The 20976-nt window shown below is 50.9% G+C and overlaps 1 protein-coding gene across 2 annotated transcripts in view; it reads left to right on the top strand.

The window, feature by feature from the left end:
- Positions 1-17054: 17054 nt before the first annotated feature.
- The window catches only part of ARRDC1 (arrestin domain containing 1), a 55627-nt gene continuing 51705 nt past the window's right edge, over positions 17055-20976 (top strand). Inside the window, exon 1 of one of the 2 annotated variants that reach the window (XM_080990958.1) lies at positions 17055-17476. In XM_080990958.1, coding sequence (XP_080847084.1) covers positions 17359-17476 — 118 coding nt within the window. In that variant the 5' untranslated portion in view covers positions 17055-17358. The remainder of the gene's footprint in view (positions 17477-20976) is intronic. The other variant, XM_080990957.1, reaches the window with a different exon arrangement.

Here is a 20976-nt window from a genome sequence, read left to right as displayed (position 1 = left end):
CTCAGCTTCAGGATCTGTCCTTCCAGTGAGCACTCAGGGCTGATTTCCTTAAGAATGGAGAGGTGTGATCTTCTTGCCGTACATGGGACTCTCAAGAGTCTCCTCCAGCATCATAATTCAAAAGCGTCAATTCTTCGGCGATCAGCCTTCTTTATGGTCCAGCTCTCACTGGGTGCTAGTAGGCAGAGGCAAAGGCCAGGTTTAGTGTTCCAACATTTAATGATATATGCTGAAGGGAGGTCCTGGGAATCACTTAACAGCAAGAAGGAGAAGGAGAGGCAGAACTCCAAGTGAGCTGGGGATGATATATCCCCAGAGGCTTGAACAATGAGATACAGAAGATGGCTTTTTGCTGTCCTTTGAAGTTAATGCTGCACTTATGGGAGAAGCAGCTAGAACCTCATAGCACGTGAATGCTCAGAAATCCCTCCATCTAGGTGCAGGTTGTATATATGTATAAATAAAACCATATATTACAAAGACTCACTGCAGATGGTGACAGCAGACACGAAATTAAAAGACGCCTGCTTCTTGGGAGGAAAGCAATGACAAACCTAGACAGCATCTTAAAAAGCAGAGACATCGCCTTGCCAACAAAGGTCCGAATAGTTAAAGCTATGGTTTTCCCAGTAGTGATGTATGGAAGTGAATAAAGAAGGCTGATTGCCGAAGAATTGATGCTTTTGAATTATGGTGCTGGAGGAGACTCTTGAGAGTCCCATGGACTGCAAGAAGATCAAACCTATCCATTCTGAAGGAAATCAGCCCTGAGTGCTCACTGGAAGGACAGATCCTGAAGCTGAGGCTCCAATACTTTGGCCACCTCATGAGAAGAGAAGACTCCCTGGAAAAGACCCTGATGTTGGGAAAGATGGAGGGCATAAGGAGAAGGGGACGACAGACGATGAGATGGCTGGAGTGTTCTTGAAGCTACCAGCATGAGTTTGACCAAACTGTGGGAGGCAGTGGAAGACAGGAGTGCCTGGTGTGCTCCGGTCCATGGGATCACGAAGAGTCGGACATGACTAAACGACTAAACAACAACAACAACATTACAAAGACACCACAGTCTCTGTTGCACCTCATTCTCCAAAAGGGAACACAGACCCTGGCCAGCGATTCTGCAACCCCTGGAATCTTGCACTGATCATGGAGCTTGGGGTTGCAAGTAGCAATACACACGCACATGCCTGCAGCGCATTCATCTAAAATCCTGTGTCAGGTAAAATGCACTTGTGCAACAAGTACTAATTAGCTAAACTTCTGCTAATTACAGGGAGGAGCTATGACCACCCCTCCCACGAGTGTTGGTGATTTCATCAGTGACAGCTCACACATTTCTTTCACGAGGGCCAGAAACTTGAGCAGTGAGTTTCTCAAGATTGCTGAATTCTCAGCTTGATATCAAATGCAGTGCTGCCCTGACCCGTTGCATGGGCGGAACAACTTCTGTGGGTCCCCTTATCTTGCAAGAAGCAAGGGGGTGCCAACTGAGAATGCGCCCAAGCTGCCTCCAATCTTGAACAACCCTGTGCAAAGTTAGAATCACAGATGGTGGGTTGGAGCACTGGTTTCGTAGCCTCAGTTATTAGTATTGAACCTGTTGGCTGATTTGAGAAACCTTAATTAATCACTGAGGATCGTATTCAAGTAAGCTTCACTCAGAGTCAAGCCATTGAAAATTATGGGCCAAACTTTGTCATGTTCATTAACGTCAATGGGTCCACTCTGAGTAGAACTTAGTTGGGATACTACTCTGTTTTAGTTGATTAACTGTTTCATTGGTTAATCCTGTATCCCTTTTTACCTGTCAAAAACTACAAACGGTCCAAAGTGAGGAGAGCATCCTTTGTTTATAAAAGATGGACACATAGCGGCACTTAAGTTGTGGGTCAAGACAACAGTGTTGGTAATTAAAGGTGTGTGTGTGTGTGTGTGTGTGTGTGAGAGAGAGAGAGAGAGAGAGAGAGAGAGAGAGAGAGAGAGAATATAATGCCTCTTTTCATATGTCACCAGTCACCCATCTCCCTGTGTTGCACAGTTATCCATGCACATGTGAGTGCAGGCATCATATTAGAAGAGGTTTCCTCTCTGCTAAAGGAAGAGGGAATGTCTTTTCTTGGAAGAGACTGTGCTGCGTGGGGTTCTGCGTATGTGTCACAGGCTGCATCCTCTCTCTTCAGATAGCACCCTCCATCCCCCCACCCCGCATTGCCTGTAGATCTCACAACAAGCCTTATCTATGAAGAAGCATTCTCTCTTCTAAGGGAATAAAGCCTCTAAGACAGGGCTTGTCGCCTGAAGCTCTTTCAACTCACAATAGTCAATTAATTTTGTCATTAATTGATATGGTTCCATGTTTATTTTATGAATTTTTTAAAAAAATTTTTTTGCTAGGGGCTAACAGCTCTGCTTGCATCACTTCCCATGAACATAGCCAGGATTTTTTTTGGGTGGGGGGACAGGCCTTTTGTTAGAGGGGGCAAAAAGGTAAAGTTAGAGGGACCCCTGACAGTTAAGTCCAGTTGCGGATGACTCTGGGGTTGCAGCGCTCATCTCGCTTTACTGGCTGAGGGAGCCGGCATTTATCCGCAGACAGTTTTTCTGGGTCATGTGGCCAGCATGACTAAGCCGCTTCTGGAGAAACCAGAGCAGCACACGGAAACGCCGTTTACCTTCCCACCAGAGCGGTACCAATTTATCTACTTGCACTTTGACGTGCTTTCATACTGCTACGTTGGCAGGAGAAAGGACCCAGCAACGGGAGCTCACCTCATCGCGGGGATTCTAACCACGACCTTCTGATGGGCAAGCCCTAGGCTCTGTGGTTTAGACCACACCGCCACTCGCGTCCCAATTAGAGAACCTCAGTTTGTATTTTTTTTTATTGGTGGGCAGCTGCCCCTCCCTGCCCCCCTTGGCTGCACCCTATCTCTTTGCTCTCCCCTCACACGTGGCCAGACCTTGCTCCCTTTACACCTTGCCCACTTCCTCACCTATTCCCCCATTGCTGGCTTGGCCCAAGCTCCACCACCCAGCCTCCCTTTAAAAGTCCTGGAGGTGCTTCACAGAGTGGCTTGCTAAACGGGTGTGTGTAGTGCCCGCCCCCACTCACCCTGCTGCAGGCATATTTAACAGAGGTTTGGAAGAGGCACATCTCAGCATGCAAACCACAGAGCATGATGGCACCTTAAATTTATATAGTAAGATAAGAATATTTGTATACTGCAATTTCATTTATTTTTAAAAAATGTAGCTAACAACAATTAAAAATAAGAGCAATGCAAAAATTAAGCAAGCCACCAGCTGACTGTTACAGAACAGTATGTTTTTCTTAATTGTCCTCATAATGGTCATATAAATCAAACCGAGTTGTTTGCTGGATTGTCGAATTAAAGTTTCAGAATGATTTAGTATTTGAATGTTATTGTAACAACTGACTTGCATTTTTATTGCTCTGTTGTCAGTCACTTTGAGCCTGTTTATAGGGAATGTAGCATTCAAATTTAAATAATAAATTAAAAGTTTCCCACATTCATCTTAATCATTTGGGTTGTTTTTTTTTTTTAATGTTTATGATTATCTGGGAGTGATTTTTAGCTGATCAAAACTTTTTAAAAGTTGATGTTGTTGGACTACAACTCCCATCATTCCTGAGCTCTGGCCTTGCTGGCTAGGGGTGATGGGAGTTGTAGTTCAACAACATCTGGGGACCCACGGGTTGAGAAAGGCTGGCTAGCTGATGAGCCAGTTCCAACATGGCAGCTTTCATTCCTTTACGTGTCCCATGTCACGACACTGATAGATAGCAGACCGTTCAGAGCTGACTCAGGTGAAGAGATGACATAATCTGCCATCTCTTGTGGGTCACTGTCTTGTGGGTTGTGACATGGTAGGAGTGTGCCCTTTGTAACTGGGCCACGCGGAGAAACAGGTTCCTCCTGCGTCACCTCATGAGAGCCCTCTGGCAAACACAGTTGTGAGCTCTGGAAATAGACCCAATCATCCCTAGTTGTCATTCCATGCCTACTCCCAGTCCCAGTTAGTCCTACCTAAGGAAAAGCTATTGAAATTTATGGGTAACTAACTTAGGTTCGTAGGACGTGGGTGACGCTGTGGGTTAAACCACAGAGCCTAGGACTTGCGGATCAGAAGGTTGGCGGTTCGAATCCCCACGACGGGGTAAGCTCCCGTTGCTCAGTCCCTGCTCCTGCCAACCTAGCAGTTCAAAAGCACATCAAAGTGCAAGTAGATAAATAGGTACCACTCCAGCGGGAAGGTAAATGGCGTTTCCGTGCGCTGCTCTGGTTCGCCTGAAGTGGCTTAGTCATGCTGGCCACATGACCCGGAAGCTGTACGCCGGCTCCCTCGTCAATAAAGCGAGATGAGCGCCACAACCCCAGAGTCGGTCACGACTGGACCTAATGGTCAGGGGCCCCTTTACCTAACTTAGGTTCATGAATTCCAGTGGGTCTGCTTTGAGGAGGACCTAGTTGGGATACAAATCACAGCTGCTCTGGAAGACGAGGAGCCTTGGTGCAAAACCGAACCGTTCTTCCAATGTAGGCACAGAGAGCCTGAATTCAGATTGAAGTCATAATCTCTCTGTGTGTCTGTGTGTATGAGAGAGAGAGGAGGAAGGATGAAAGCTCCCTACCACCTGGGACCTGATATACATTGGGGTTTGTCTACCCCCACTATTTGCCTTTTTAAAATTCCATGCAGTTGCCTTGCATACATTGGTGGAAAGGCAGGGTAGAAATCTATTTTTGTTATTAAGTAATATTAAGGTTGCTGCTGACCCATGACAGAGCCTTCTCAGTGGTGGTTCCCTGGTTGTGGAATGTCCTGCCTAGTAAGATGTGCTTGTTTCCATTACAGTCATACCTCGGGTTAGATGTGCTTCAGGTTGAGCACTTTCGGGTTGCGCTCCGCGGCGCTTCTGGGCAATCTTCTGAGGGCCACATGCCAGGGGTTGGCAGAGCAAAAGGCAAAAGCGAGTGGAGCAAATTAATGCTAGGACCAATGGGTGTGGCCTAGCAAGAGTTCTGAGGGATACACAGACAGGCCTGGAAGACCACATCCAGCCCTTGCCCTGAGCTTCCCCACTGCTGCTCAATACTGTGCTACCTTTTCACTGATCACCAGAAAGCTTTCACACAGCTGTTTCTTTCGGACATGTGCGTTTATTTTCACACTTTGGTCACAGCCGCATTAATTGTGGTGTCTGTTTACATTCCAACAGCTTGTGATGTTCATCTCAGATGCCTTGTCATCGAGAGCAATCTTCAGGGGCCAGCCATAGACCTAATGTGCATATCTGCAAGTTTTTGCCTTGTGTGTTCAGTCAGATGATTATCAGCTACTTTCATCACTTGACGTGCAGAGGTGACTAAGGAGGAGAGGTGTGTAACCGTGCACTTGACAAAGAGCCTTGGAGGCTCAGGATTGATCCGCAAGGCTTCGGTCCTGCATTCCTGGACTTCCCCCTGCTTTGTTTGCGTTTTGTAAGGCAAACCTGCTTTGTCACCATTCCTGATCACTGCTCATGTAAAAGAATATATTCCTGGAATCATAAAATCAAAGGCTGTGAAATGTCTTCTCAGCAAAAAGGAAAGCACGCTGGTTGCGTCTTTTAAACAAGCACGCCTGAGTGTTGTAGAACAGCGGTGGGGAGCCCTCAAGGCCACGTCCCTCGCCACCCTTGTCCCACCCACTTTTACATCTGGCCCCGCCCATCGCTGGATTGCAGCCCCCAGTCTATAAAAGTATTCCATCCCTGTTGGATTGAGAGGCTGTGTTTGTTTTCCCCATTATTGCATCTCTGCACTGCAGGGGGAATGTCACTGTCAAATAAGCTATGCCTCACCGGAGATATAAGAAGAGGCAGTGCGGTTTAGGGGTTGGAGTGCTAGCCTATGTTTGCGGGGTCCTTGATTCACAGCCACACTCAGATGCAAAGTTTGCAGGTTGTACGTTGCTGAGCCAATCACTATCCTTCAGCCTAGCCTACCTTGGAGGACTGTGGTGAGAATAAAAGGTGTATGGGAATAAAAAATGTGGCGTGTGCACACCTTCCCACAGTCCCTCCCCCCACATTGTAATCCCTCAGCAGGAAGGAGGCAAAATTAAAATTAGTTGGCTCCGCCTATTCTCAGCTCTGGCTCCACTTCGTGTTGGCTGCCCTGCCTTCTGCCCTTATCAGTCCCATATAAAACTGCTGAGTCACCCGTCACTGAAAGCCCTCTTGAAAAATAAGTTCTGCAAAACTAAAAGCAAAAATGTTAGACAAACTTGTCTACATTTGACCAGGAGCTGATCCCATAGAGATGGAGCCACCACACCGAACCCCAGTTTGCAGAATTCTTAACAATACTGCTATGGAAGCGTACAGTTGCAGGGCAGGTGCTTATACAGTGGTACCTCGGGTTACAGTCACTTCAGGTTACAAACACTTCAGGTGACAGACTCCGCTAACCCAGAAATAGTACCTTGGTTTAAGAACTTTGCTTCAGGATGAGAACGGAAATTGCGTGGTGGCTAAAGTGGTACCTCAGGTTAAGAACAGTTTCAGGTTAAGAACAGACCTCCAGGATGAATTAAGTTCTTAACCCAAGGTACCACTGTAGAGGCAAGGGGGCCCTTCAGGTACCTGGCCCCCAAGTTGCATTGGGCTTTAAAAATACTGTGCTGAAAACAAAACATTGAATTGAGCCCAGTAAAGTAGCAATTAAAACAAACAAACAAATGTTTTGCATGCCTCTGTAAGTGTGCAAAAGGCAACGGGTTGTATATAAAGCTTGTTCTATGCCGCGGAGAGCCATTGATAAATAATGGACATGGCCAACTTAGATCAGGGTCTACTCTGAGTAGAACTTAGTTGGAGACAACCCTAAGTTTGCAGTGGAAAGGGCAGTCAACAGTAGGCTATTAACACACACACACACACACACAACCCCCCCTACATTACCAGTTTGTTTCCAGGCCAGGTTCAAGGATTTTGTGTTAATTCCAAAAGCCCTAAGCAACTTGGATCTTGGATCCAAAGTACATTAGAACTATCTGATCCCTTATATTCCACCTTAATTCTTACGGGGTTCTCCACACTCCTCAGGGTTTGGTTGACCTTTACTAGGTGCCCTGTGGAACTCACTGCCACTAGAGGTTTGGGCAGGAACCATCCCTGCCTTTTTTCAGACATCCTCTAAAAACTATTGTTTAGACCTACCTTTGCTATATGAATTTCTTTTGTTAACCAACTGGTATCTACTGATCCTTTTCTGATGTTTTTTTAAAAATTAATTTTAGAGGTATTTATGTATCGATTTTATTCTATTTTGTAACCTGCCTGGAGATTATAAAGGTGAGATTATAAACATTTAAATAAGCTATAGACTACAGAAATATAAACTTAGGGATGCTGGGGTAGTGGAATTCCCAAATTGGCTGGGGGGTTGCTAGATGACCTCTGGATTCCTTCCAGCTCCCTGATTCTGTCTACCATGTGCCTAGCTGATCTCTTTTCAATCTTTGCTTCAGCTGGGTTTCACTTGGGAGAGCTATGAAAAAGGTCAGAGGGTGGGAAGTGAGAGAGGATGTCCTGACCCACATGCGAGTGGTTTGGTGCAAGGAAATGAAAGAAGGATGTCAAAACCAACAGAATGGCCAGTTCTAGTGCTTTATTAATGAAAGGTGTAAACTTACAACACAGCCCTTTACAGACTCCAGAGGGATGCCAAAGCACCAAGCTGTCGCCATGACTTGTCTGCTAGGTGCCATTAAAGATTCAGGGAGATAGCCGTGTTGGTCTGATGCAGTCTAAATAAATTAAAAAATTAAAAAATTGTCCAGTAGCACCTTAGAGACCAACCAAGTTTGTTCTGGGTATAAGCTTTCGTGTGATGCACACTTAGGTGATGTTGAGTTACTCATTAAAAGGTAAAGGTAAAGGGACCCCTGACCATTAGGTCCAGTCGTGGCTGACTCTGGAGTTGCGGCGCTCATCTCGCTTTATTGGCCGAGGGAGCCGGCATACAGCTTCCGGGTCATGTGGCCAGCATGACTAAGCCACTTCTGGCAAACCAGAGCACCGCACGGAAACACCGTTTACCTTCCTGCCAGAGTGGTACCTATTTATCTACTTGCACTGGTGTGCTTTCAAACTGCTAGGTTGGCAGGAGCAGGGCTCGAGCAACTGGAGCTCACCCCATCGCGGGGATTCGAACCGCCGACCTTCTGATCGGCAAGCCCTGGGCTCTGATGTTTAACCCACAGCGCCACCCGTGTCCCTTTGCTAGCTCTTACTCCAGAATAATTGCCACAGGCAGCGTTAAAAAGCTATTTATAAAAGCAATTCCAGCATTCCCACCCCCAAAAAAGTTGGCAGTTGTTTGGGTGTTCTTTCCAAAACACCTTCATATATACACACACACCACTGCCAAGGCAACTTGCCAAGGTTGGCAGGAGCAGGGCTCGAGCAACGGGAGCTCACCCCATCATGGGAGTTTGAACTGCCGACCTTCCGATTGGCAAGCCCTAGGCTCTGTGGTTTAGACCACAGTGCCACCCGCATCCCTTAAGTTACTCATTACTTATACAGAAAGGCTGGCATCATTAACCCACCCCTGGCTTAGAGGCCCATTCCCAGCTCTTCATCCATCTCCCAGGTAAGGGAGTAGCTGCTGGCTCCTCCCCCACTTACCTAAAACTAAGGCTTCAAAGCAGGTAAACGTATATGAGCTCATTCTTGCAGCTCTTGACTATTAAGATGGCATTTATAGGCCTTCTGGAACATTTTCACCATTTGGTTCTACACAGGGGACCACTTGCTTCTGTCAAAATTAAGTAATTTATCCATAGGGGGGGGTGTTATTTCACCCACTCCTCGACTTGCATCTTGTCACTGCAGTAAATGAAGAGAGACAGACAGAGAGAGAGAGAGAAAGAGAACGCATACGCTTGGCTGCACTTCATGTGGCTAAACACTCTTGTTGCCGATAACCACCGGCCACTAAGTTCCTGGAACATGAATCAGTGCTCTGAGCTCAGGAGCCTGTCGTTAACCGTGACAGAGGAAACAGCTCTCGGATAATGTGCAGCAGGCTAGATTTTCTCTTTAATAGGGTTACCAATGGCTTGTGTGCCATCATGGCTTACTCTAGGGGCAGGGGAACCTTTTATTTTCCAGGTGAAAAAGTGCACCCGTATAGCCACAGCTCTGGCATCACGATTGGCGTGTTTCCCTGCTCCCTGGTGTCCATTCCCACAGCCCTCATCGTGCATGGTTCCAGATTTCATAAAACTTCCACATGTACAACTGTATGCTCAAAAGCCCCCCTTCCCTGCAGTCCTCTGCACTTTGCACATGACATGAAAAGCATGGCTGCTTGGTCCGGTTGCTTCCAAGCACTCCGAGTCTTTGTGAGTGCTATAAAGGTAAAGGGACCCCTGACCATTAAGTCCAGTCATGACCAACTCTGGGGTTGCGGCACTCATCTCGCTTTATTGGCCAAAGGAGCCGACGTTTTTCCGCAGACAGTTTTTCTGGTTTATGGGGCCAGCATGACTAAGCCACTTTTGGCGAACCAGAGCAGCACACGGAAACGCTGTTTACCTTCCCGCAGGAGTGGTACCTATTTATCTACTTGCAATTTGACATGCTGTGCTGGTCCCGGGGGGAAGGTTACTGTTACCGTAGTCAAAGTTCAGTCCTAAGTCACTAGCCTGGAGATAGTCCACAAAGTGCGAGGTGAGGTCCGAAACAGGGAGCCGGGCGGGGACAGGAACACTCGAAGATCAGAAGCAGGTAGCCGGGCGGGGAACAGGAACACTGGAGGAACAGGACTGGATGCTGGCCAAAACAGCTCTTCAATGACGACGTTGCTCCCGCAACCTGGGACCGGGCTGACTGCCCTTTATCTTCTCTAAGGCCAGGGGCGGTCCCGGCCCCCAGGAGCCCCGCCTCTCCTGGCCTTAAGGCGAGCACTCCTCCTGGGAGAAACCAGTTCCCTTCGCCTCTCTGCCCTAAGCCTCTGCAGTTCAGGAGAGGCCGAAGGGTTACTGGGCCCCGGGGAAGGCTCACCTGTAGACACTGAGTCCTCAAGCACCTCTGGGGCCAGAATGGTTTCACCTGGTGCCTGCTCCTGAGGATCTGGCACAGGTGCAGGCTCCTCAGAATCTAGGCCTTGCCCCAGTTCAGCCGGCCCTGGAGGCGGGGACTCCTGTGCCGGCTGGGATTCCTCCGGTTCACTCTCAGAATCGGAATCCCAGGCCATCACACCATCCCCCCTCCCAGGCCCCCCCCTTAATCGAGGGTCTGGACCCGGCTTGCTGGGGTACGCCGCATGGAACTCTCGGAGGCAGGCAGGCGCGTGGACGTTGGCCGCTGGTTCCCAGGAACGGTCCTCCGGCCCATACCCCTTCCAGTCAATGAGATACTGCAGCTTTCCCCTGCGGTATCGGGAGTCCAGAATGCGTTCCACCTCGTACTCAGGCTCTCCCTGAACCAAAACTGGCTGCGGTCGGGGACGGTCCGGGTGGAACTCGTCGGGTGGGGCCACCGGACTCAGAAGGGACCTGTGGAATACCGGGTGAACCTTCAGGGTTGCGGGCAACTGGAGACGGAATGCCACAGGCGAGACCTGGTTCACGATAGGGAACGGGCCGGTGAAACGGGCGTCCAGCTTCCGCGAAGGTCGAGAAGGGTGGAGGTGGCGAGTGGAGAGCCATACCAGGTCACCGACGTGGAGTTCCGGCCCCACCTGGCGGTGGCGGTCGGCCTGGACCTTGTACGCCTCCTTGGCCTGGCGCAGCTGCTCCATCAACAGCTGTTGCTGGGACTGGAGCTCCTGAAGCCACTCTGTCACCGCAGGGACCGCAGATGCCGGCAGCACATCCGGAAACAACCGTGGATGAAAACCGTAACTGGCCTGGAACGGGGTCTGCTGGGTGGATGCATTCACCGCATTGTTGTAAGCGAACTCCGCCAATGCTAGGTGGTCGACCCAGTCATCCTGCTGGTAGCTGCAGTAGCACCGGAGGTACTGTTCCAGCACCGCGTTCGCCCGTTCCGTCTGGCCATCAGTCTGTGGGTGGTAGGCAGATGAGAGACAGACCTCTGTTCCGAGGGCCTGGTGCAAAGCACGCCAAAACCGGGACGTGAACTGAACGCCACGGTCGGACACCACACGCTCAGGTAGGCCATGCAGGCGGAAGACATGCTGAAGGTACAGCTGAGCGGTTTCCTTAGCTGAGGGTACGGATGGGCAGGGGGCACAGTGCACCATCTTCGTGAAATGGTCAGAGAAAACTAGAAGGCAGGTGCAGCCACGAGACGGGGGTAGCTCCACTACAAAGTCCAGAGAAACCGTGTGCCAAGGACGTGGTGGAACCGGCAACGGCTGAAGAAGGCCGGGGGGTCGCCCGGTAGGCCCCTTGGCCCGCCGGCAGACATCACAACCAGCGACGTAGCGAGCCACGTCAGCCTTCAGACGGGGCCACCAAAACTCACGGCTTACCAGATGGGTGGTCCGATACCGCCCAAAGTGCCCTGCTGCTGGAGCATCATGGGTCATCCGGAGAACCTCAGCCCGCAGCGGCCCTGGCGGGATGTACAGGCGCCCGTGGTGCAGCAGAAGGCCCTGATGCAGGACCAGCCCCGGGTACTGAGGGCATGACCCTTCGGCCAGTTCCTGGAGTCGTTCCTGGGCCCAAGCGTCGACCCGCTGCTGTTCCCGCACCCGAGCCTGCAGTGGCTCAGCCTCCTGGGTGGCCAGGAATGCAGCCGGTGGTAGGATCGTGGTGGGTACTGCCTGCTGTACCGTGTCTGTGTTGTCTTCAGGTTTCCGGGACAGGGCATCCGCCTTCTGGTTTTGGGAGCTAGGGATGTAGCGGATCCGGAACTGGAACCGGGAAAAGAACAACGCCCACCGGATCTGCCTTTGGTTCAGCTTGCGGGTGGTCTGGAGGTACTCCAGGTTCCGGTGGTCGGTTCTCACCTCCACCGGGTGTCGTGCCCCCTCAAGATGGTGGCGCCAGACCTCAAAAGCCACCTTGATGGCCAGTATTTCCCGCTCCCATACAGTATAGTTACGCTCCGCCGGCAGGAGCTGGCGGGAATAAAAGGCGCAGGGTAAGAGTGGCGCATCAGGTCCGTACTGCTGAGACAAGACGGCACCGAGAGCCGTACTGGAGGCGTCAGTCTCTACCACAAAGGGTCGAGAAGGATCCGGATGTTGCAAGATCGGCGCTCTCTGGAAACAGGCCTTCAACCCCTGAAACGCCTCCTCTGCCTCGCTGTCCCAGGAAAACGGCGTCTTGGGGCGCAGTAGCCGGGTCAATGGGGTAGTGCGACGAGCGTAACCCGCAATGAAGGTCCGGTAATAGTTGGCGAACCCCAGGAAACGCTGTAGGTCCTTGCGGTTCCGAGGTGCCGCCCATTCCCGAACCGCTGCCACCTTCCCAGGATCCATCTGCACCCCATCTGGAGAGAGTCGGTGACCCAGAAAATCCACTGTCTGCTGATGGAACTCGCACTTGCTGAGCTTCGCATACAGGCGGTGCTCCCGCAAGCGCTGCAGCACGGTCCGGACATGACCCTCGTGGCGAGCCGGGTCACGGGAGAAAATCAAAATGTCATCCAGGTACACCACCACGTACTTGTCCAGCAAGTCCTGGAACACGTGGTTGATGTACCGTTGGAACACAGCGGGCGCGTTGCACAATCCGAAGGGCATAACCAGGTATTCGAACTGCCCGTACCGGGTCCCGAATGCTGTCTTCCACTCATCCCCGGCTCGGATCCTAATTAAATTGTAGGCCCCCCGGAGGTCAAGCTTGGTGAACATCTGCGCCCCTTGCACCCGCTCCAGCAACTCCGAAATAAGGGGCAAGGGGTACCGGTCCGGGATGGTAATTTTGTTCAGGGCCCGGTAATCATGGCAAAGGCGAAGCTCCCCACATTTCTTCTTAACGAAGAGTACTGGCGCAGCGGTGGGTGAGGTAGAAGGCCTAATGAACCCACGCTCCAGGTTCTTGCGCAGGAAGTCCTGCAAAGCTTCGCGCTCTGGCTCTGTTAGAGAGTATAAGCGACTCACCGGCAGGGGCGCTCCGGGCTGGAGGTCTATGCCGCAGTCAAAAGACCGATGCGGCGGCAGCTGGTCTGCCCCCCGTTCCTCGAACACGTCTTGGTAGTCCCGGTACACGGCTGGGAGCGTGGGTGCTGCCTCCTCCGTGGGTGCGGCCGCTAGCATCTCGGACCGAGCATGGGGGCATGGGTCTGGGAAGTGCACAGTCCGATTAACCCAGTCAATCTGAACATTGTGAGCCTCCAACCAGTCCATACCAAGCACCAGGGGGAACCGGGGCATGGAGGCAATGTCCAAAGTTCGCACCTCCCGGTGCTGCTGGAGACACAGGACCAAGGGCTGGGTCTCCCGAGTGACGGCACCCGAACGCAGGAGCCGTCCGTCGATTGCCTCCACCTGTACCGGTTCTGGCTTGTTCTGAAGTGGCACCTGATGATGAGCGGCAAAGGCAGCGTCCATATAGGAGCGGGTTGCCCCCGAATCTACCAGAGCGTGGGTAAGAATCCAGGGCCCACCTGGAGGGTAGAGACGCACTGGAACCATGAGATGTCGCAACTCCACTGGTGAGGGCCCCTCTTGCATGGTTTGGGACCCCACGTTGCTAGGGCCTTCGGCTACAGAGGTTGGTGGTTTTCCTGCGACTGGCATTTTCCTGGGACAGGAACGGGCGTAATGTCCACTCCCACCGCAGTAAAGACACAGGTTTCCCTCCCGACGCCGCGTCTTCTCCGAGGGGGAGAGGCGAGGTCGCACAGCCCCGAGCTGCGTTGGCTCGACTGGCAACTCGGCTGTGGGCGTGGACCTGTTGGGAAGGATGGGCGCTAGGAGCCGGGGGTGCTGGCGGTCCCGGGCCTGGCGACGGTCCTCCAACCGATCGTCTATCTGCAGGCTCCGCTGAATGAGGGCGTCCAGCGTGGTGGGACGCTCCATCATGGCCAACTGGTCCAGTATCTCGTCCGACAGTCCCTCCAGATACTGGTCCCGTAGTGCAGAGTCATTCCAAGACAAGTCTTGTGCCAACAGCCGAAATTCTGTGGCGTAGGCGGCGGCTGTGGACTTGTCCTGTCTCAACTGACGAATCGCCCGATTGGCTTGGCTCTCCTTCAGAGGGTTGCCAAACACAGTCTCTAAGTGGTTACAAAATCCCACATAGTCCGTTAACAAAGGAGAGTCTTGCCGGAGCAGTGGCAAAGCCCACTTGGCCGCCTGGTCCTTTAACAAACTGATCAGAAAGTGCACCTTGGTGCGGTCGTCAGGGAAGTTCCGGGCTCGCCCCTGAATATACAACTTGGCCTGGGCGAAGAACATGGGAAAACTGGCCAGGGTCCCATCAAATTTCTCTGGCAAAGCCACTGGGTACTTGCCTGGAGCTGGGGCGTCGGCCCCATGATCTGTAAAGGTTTCCAACCGTTGCTGAAGCACCGCAACCACATCGCTTAACTGCTGAACGGTGTGGGTCAAGGCCTGGTTCTCCTGGGCCAATGCCACCAGCGCAGCTGCCTGGTCAACCATGGCCTCTGGCTGTTCCCGAACGCACCCCAACGAAGGGGGAGTGCGGGTGTGGCGGGAGCAAACTGTGCTGGTCCCGGGGGGAAGGTTACTGTTACCGTAGTCAAAGTTCAGTCCTAAGTCACTAGCCTGGAGATAGTCCACAAAGTGCGAGGTGAGGTCCGAAACAGGGAGCCGGGCGGGGACAGGAACACTCGAAGATCAGAAGCAGGTAGCCGGGCGGGGAACAGGAACACTGGAGGAACAGGACTGGATGCTGGCCAAAACAGCTCTTCAATGACGACGTTGCTCCCGCAACCTGGGACCGGGCTGACTGCCCTTTATCTTCTCTAAGGCCAGGGGCGGTCCCGGCCCCCAGGAGCCCCGCCTCTCCTGGCCTTAAGGCGAGCACTCCTCCTGGGAGAAACCAGTTCCCTTCGCCTCTCTGCCCTAAGCCTCTGCAGTTCAGGAGAGGCCGAAGGGTTACTGGGCCCCGGGGAAGGCTCACCTGTAGACACTGAGTCCTCAAGCACCTCTGGGGCCAGAATGGTTTCACCTGGTGCCTGCTCCTGAGGATCTGGCACAGGTGCAGGCTCCTCAGAATCTAGGCCTTGCCCCAGTTCAGCCGGCCCTGGAGGCGGGGACTCCTGTGCCGGCTGGGATTCCTCCGGTTCACTCTCAGAATCGGAATCCCAGGCCATCACACATGCTTTCAAAGTGCTAGGTTGGCAGGAGCTGGGACCGAGCAACGGGAGTTCACCCCGTCGTGGGGATTTGAAGCACCGACCTTCCAATCGGAAAGCCCAAGGCTCAGTGGTTTAGATCACAGCGCCACCTGCATCCCCTAGGCTAGGATATGCATGTTCAAATGCCCTTTCACAGCAGCAATTAAGCTTGCTAGGTGGCTTTGGGACCTGTTATGTAAGCCTAACCTACCTCACAGGGTTATTGTGGCGATAAAATGCAGCTGGCTAGGGGCAGGTGGACAACAACGGACCTATACTCTTATCCTGAGCTCTTTTGCATAAGGATGAGATGGAAGCAGCAGCAGCAGCAACAACAACAACAATAGATGCCAATGTATGTGGCTTTTTAATGCGTTATTTGATATCTGATATGTTTTAGGCACACACACGACACACCCCATAGGGAACTGCATAGTTCAATGGGTGGAGCAAATGCTTTGCGTTCAGACGACCCCAGGGTCACTCTCCAGGAGGGGATGGGAAAACACTTCTGCCAGTCAGCAAGGCAATAGTCGGCTAGCTGGACCAGGACTCAGTATAAAGCAACTTTCTGCGTTCCTTTGTTTTGCACCCAGAAAGTGTAAGATCCCAAATCGCACTTGGATCCTCCAAAACCTACAGAAGGAAATACTCCTTGTTCCTTCCCATGGGACATCCAAAAAGTATAAAACAATGCAGCTGCATAAGGGCATGAATCATTCCCAAAATATAATTACAAACGAGCCTCTTAAATATGTAAAGTATGCATTCAATGAGAAGCGTGAACTTGCTTTTGCTGGGTTATCTCATTTATATTAGGTCTAACTTGAGACAAACTCTCATCTCCTCAACACAAACAAACCTTTCTGTTTTCTGATCCTTAATATTTGTCAGAATTGAGAATCCCTGTTCCCAACAATGCATCATGGAGAACTATAGAAGAATAGCCAATGCTCTTGGAAAGAGGCATGAGTACTGCTTCCATACTACATGGGAATCTTTAATGTTTCTTTGATTGTCCCTGAATCTTCCTGCCACACTTACCATCCTCTCCTTCCACACCAGTGTGGGGCACTGCACGCTTAAAAACCACTATAAGTTTATAGCATGGAGAAACTTCCAGCTCTGAATGGCTGGAATGTAGTCTATTGTAGAAAGGGAAGAAGCACATCCATTGTCCTGCCCACTTTTGCCCTTGACGCTGCCCATCCACGGACATATGGCCCCTGAAAGGTAATTCACAAGTGAATTTGGCCCTCGGACTGAAAAAAGCCCCCACCCCCAATGCACAGGATATTGACTAGAGGGACGGATGGTGTGACTCAGTACTAAGGTGCCCCCAACCCCCGCGCAGAAGACTGGGTAAGATAGGATGGCAGATTTTACTTCTGTTAACTTGTTAATTCTGTGGTTTTCTGAAGCTGTGCAGGGGTGATGATTGAGAGATTCAGCAGGTATCTTTTGCACTGGACTTGAGTGAGAATGACCCCCAAAGCCCTGTCCTGACGGCGCTGCTGCTTGCGGCCGGGCGATAGACTGCCTCCGAGCCGGGAGGCTCTATCCTCAGCTCTTCTGTCTGGAAGATAAACCTGCACAGCGTCTTATGAATGCGGCTGATCCTCGTGTGTTAAACACACAGAGACCCAAACATAGACCCAACTTCCAAGATAAACCCATCATCTCATCTCGCGGGGATGAAATCCAAACGCGTAAATAGCGGCGGCGCGGGGTTAGTGTTTCCTTGACTGGCTGCCTCTGAAGCTGAACACCAGGATTAAGGAAGGCAGGAGAAGAGGAGGCGGGGCCACGGGATGGCCCTTTAAGGGGCCGGCCATGCGCAGGCCGTCCCCTGAGCAAGCAGGTAGAGAGCGAACGAGAGACGAGCTGCGCCTTCCGCAGTTTTGCCCGGAGAGGCGGAGAGAGCAGAGCGGAGCGTAAAAGCGCAGCAGGCATCAGCCGCCGCCGACCGTCGTCCCGAAGCAGGAAAAAAAGAGGAGCCCGTAGCGACAGCAGGAGTGCAAGGCCTCCATCGTCCGACCCCTTCCAGCCCCGGCTCGGCTATGGGGAAGATCCAGCTCTTCGAGATCCGCCTGGGCGACAGCCGCGTCGTCTACAGCCCCGGCGAGCCTCTGACTGGCACGGTCACCGTCCGCCTGGCTGGAGCGCTCCAGTACCGCGGTGAGCGAGCAAGTAGGGAGGGAGCGGGAGGGGAGGGGGACTCCGTTTCCCACGTCCGTTCCACTACCCTCTCCACGTCTTCCTATTCCCATTAACCCTCTGCGCGAAGCCTGCTTGCGAATAGGTGCAGGGGTGCACAGCTGTCGGGACACTTTTTTGGGTGGTGGTGGGGACCTTTCCACCTGTCGTCCATCTTCTTTCACTCTCTAAGCCCCCTTGCAATTAGGCGCCGAGGCTCACAGTCGCACCGTGGAGCGCCAGGATTACTTTCTTCTTCCCACTTTCTTTCGTGGGGGAGAAAGAGGAGTGGCTTTGATGTGCGCGCAGCGGGGGGAAGTTTAATTATGGTTGAGGAAAATATCCTCTGTCTATGCTCAGGGACTGTGTATTGTATCTTTGCCTGGTTTTGGGCAGCGAGACTTGATTTTGGGGCGTTGAAGGAGGCCTTAACGTCAAATAAGCCACACCCCACAACTACCTGTCTGACATGATAACTTTTTTCCTGTTGTCTGTGGCTCTGTCTCCCTCTGCCCCATGTCTTTGCTGCCATGTGGGTGTGTTTCTCTGTGTGTCGCTTCTGTAGGTCTATGGTGGTAAAAATCTTAACCCCACCCAGATCCGCTGAAGTGGTGGGATGAATCTTAAAATACTTTAGGACATACATTTTTATTATTGTAAGTTGTTTTAAACTGTTGTTGACATTTTGTTTTAGTGTTATAACCTGCTCTGGGGCCCTAGGGTTAAAGGCAGGTAATAAATTAATAATAGTAATAGCCACACACAAGGAAACCCCCCCCCCCAATTGTCTGGCTAACTCTTCAGCATTCTTTCAGAAAGGAGTGCCCCAGAGGCTTAACTCCTGAGTGAGTGGTCAGGTCTGGTAAAACCGCTTTCTGTATGCTTTGCCTTGTGACGTGATTGTGTTAGGAGCTTCTGAACATGTGGAGAGTGCTTCAAGTTCTTAGTGCTTGAGTAATCTTAAGCATCTGAGCTTAATGGGCTCAATGCTTCCAGATTTGGTGGAGTAGGAGAGTGACAGGCACCCCAGAACTCTCTTAGTAGAACTTAAGTGTGTTCAACACAGTTAGGGAGTTTGTGTGAACCGGGGTGGGGAGTGGTCTTCTGGAAGGGGACACTGTTCTGTTTGGTTTAAGGCGGGGTGGGCAGGAGACAACCTGTGGCTTTTCAGATGTCACTGAAGTCCAACTCCCACCAGTGCCAACCAGCATGGCTATTAGTAGAGGATTATGGGAGCTGTGGCTCAGCAACATCTGCAGTGCCACAGGTTTCCCCACATGTATAAGAAGCAACCCTGAGCATTCTGAAATATTGGTTGCAGGGGAGACAACTTTTTCTATATTCAGATGAGCCAGAATGAATCAAATATACCAAAAGTCCAAGTTGCATCCCTCCTTGTTGATGGTTGACTGAGGCCACAATCCTGTGCATGCTTACCTGAGAGTAAGCCCTACTGAGCATAAAACAACTTGTTGTAGACATGTATATCATTGCTCTATCTGTGGCATAAACTCCGGACAAACCTTTTTCTGCACAAGGAGAAAAAGGCTGGGTGAGATATATTATTACATTGACTTCTTGAATTTTATGGCTTCCCATCAACCTTGCATGGTAGGTGGGTGACTGGCCCATAGTGACTAGGTGAGTTTTGTTGAGTGAGGATTTGAACCCAAAGCTCCCTAGCTCTGATCCAATGCTCTTAGCCACTACCCCAGAGGTAGCCAATGTGCCCGTCAGATGTTGCTGAAGTGCAACTCAACCGTGACCATTGGCTGCACTTGACTGGGCCTGATGGGAGCTGGAAGTCTGGAAACATCTGGCAGGCCCCAGTACACCACTAGCTATACCTGCACTATTAGACGCATGAATAGCCTCTGGAGGCAGAGTGACTTGCTGTGCCCTTTGCATGGATGCGCATAATGTGTGAAATGTATGTAGCATTGACATCTGGAAATTGGAACATATGGTGGACTTGGATAAGCAGGTTAGGCTTGGGTGCTGTGTGGCCAGGTGGTGGTTGGGGAAGGTGTAGAGCAGAGCTTTCCAAACTTTTCATGTTGGCGACGCACTTTTTAAGACATGCATCATTTCACGACACAGTAATTCAGTTTTACTAGCAAACCAGAGGTTAAACTAACCCCTTCCCAGCCCTAGAAGGGAGTGTGGGGAACGTTTGCGTGACACACCTACGCACTGCAGCCTGACACATTAATGTGTCGCGACACACAGTTTGGAAAGCTCTGGCACAGAGGAACCTGGATAAAACAGATGCCTACTTTGGGAGTGGATGTGGAAGTAGATTTCCTTCAACTGTGCGGATCTGCAAGGTAGGGATTTGAAGCTTCCAGTTTTCTTGTTTTCAACCTCTCCCAATGAGATATGATGCCATGATATTCATCAGCAGGTAGGGAGACTTCTACCAGCCTGAGGTCCGCATTCCTCTCCTAGGCAGTGTTCCAAGGGTTGCATGACAATGGCGGGCACAACCAGAACCCAAAAGTAAATGGAACAATGGCTTGTACAGTAGGCTATAGTACACCAAAACCAAGATCAAGTTCAGTCTATAATTTTTATTATGATGACCCACCCTTTAGCAGCAGGTCCCAGGGCAGGTTAGAATAATTTAAAATCCAGTATTAAAAGCAGTGAAAACAGACTGCAGTCACAGGAATGGGGTGAGCTTTAAAGTCACATAGTTCAGGTTTGTCTGCATATACACACAATCTTCCATTCTTCAGTCACACAGAAGCACTCAAGGAGGACACAAAGTTGGGAGTGGAAAGGGGTGTGGTCTGGGAAGAGGGGGTGTGGCTTGCAGAGAAGGAATGGCCATATCTGGTCCTGAGATTTCCCCCTTCCTGATATTTGTAGTTCAATTCTTGAGCGCTCAAAGTGATTTTCTTATGTCTCCAGTTGTTCTCACAGTAGCCCTCTCAGGTAGGCTGATGATATTAACCACATAGTGCAGCTTGTGTAGGTTGGACTTGAGTTGTTATTATGTTATTATTATTTATTAAGTTTATATACCTGTACCCACGCTTCACAATATAAAATCGCAATATAAAAACGCAAAATGCATAATCAAAATAAGGCAGCTCAGTGAAGTCCCTGTTGGAGGTGAGGTTCCAATGGGGAGGGGTACTTCTTCATCATGCACAGCAAATACTTCCACATGCTTACTGGGGGAGTAAGTCCCCCTGGGGCTTAGTAAATTGACTTGGTATAGCTCAACCTCAGGATGTTTACTCACAAGTAAGCCCCTTTATGTTCAGTGGGAATTCCTAGCAGGTGTGCTTCAGGCTACAACCCTAATATCTCTTGGCCACCTTTGTTAGAACTTTTATTCCAAATTATAACCTATATTTCTTCTGAGTGTGCCTAGTAACTGAGATGGTAAGTATCATTGCAATGGCCTTGCGAAGAAGTAGGATAGACTGAGAGGTGGTGATTGGCCCAAGGCCACCCAGTGAACTTCAAGGCTG

This window comes from Podarcis pityusensis (genome assembly GCF_964106645.2).
Source record: "Podarcis pityusensis genome assembly, chromosome: Z".
Classification (NCBI taxonomy): Eukaryota; Metazoa; Chordata; class Lepidosauria; order Squamata; family Lacertidae; genus Podarcis; species Podarcis pityusensis.
This window is presented reverse-complemented; position numbering and strand designations above follow the sequence as displayed.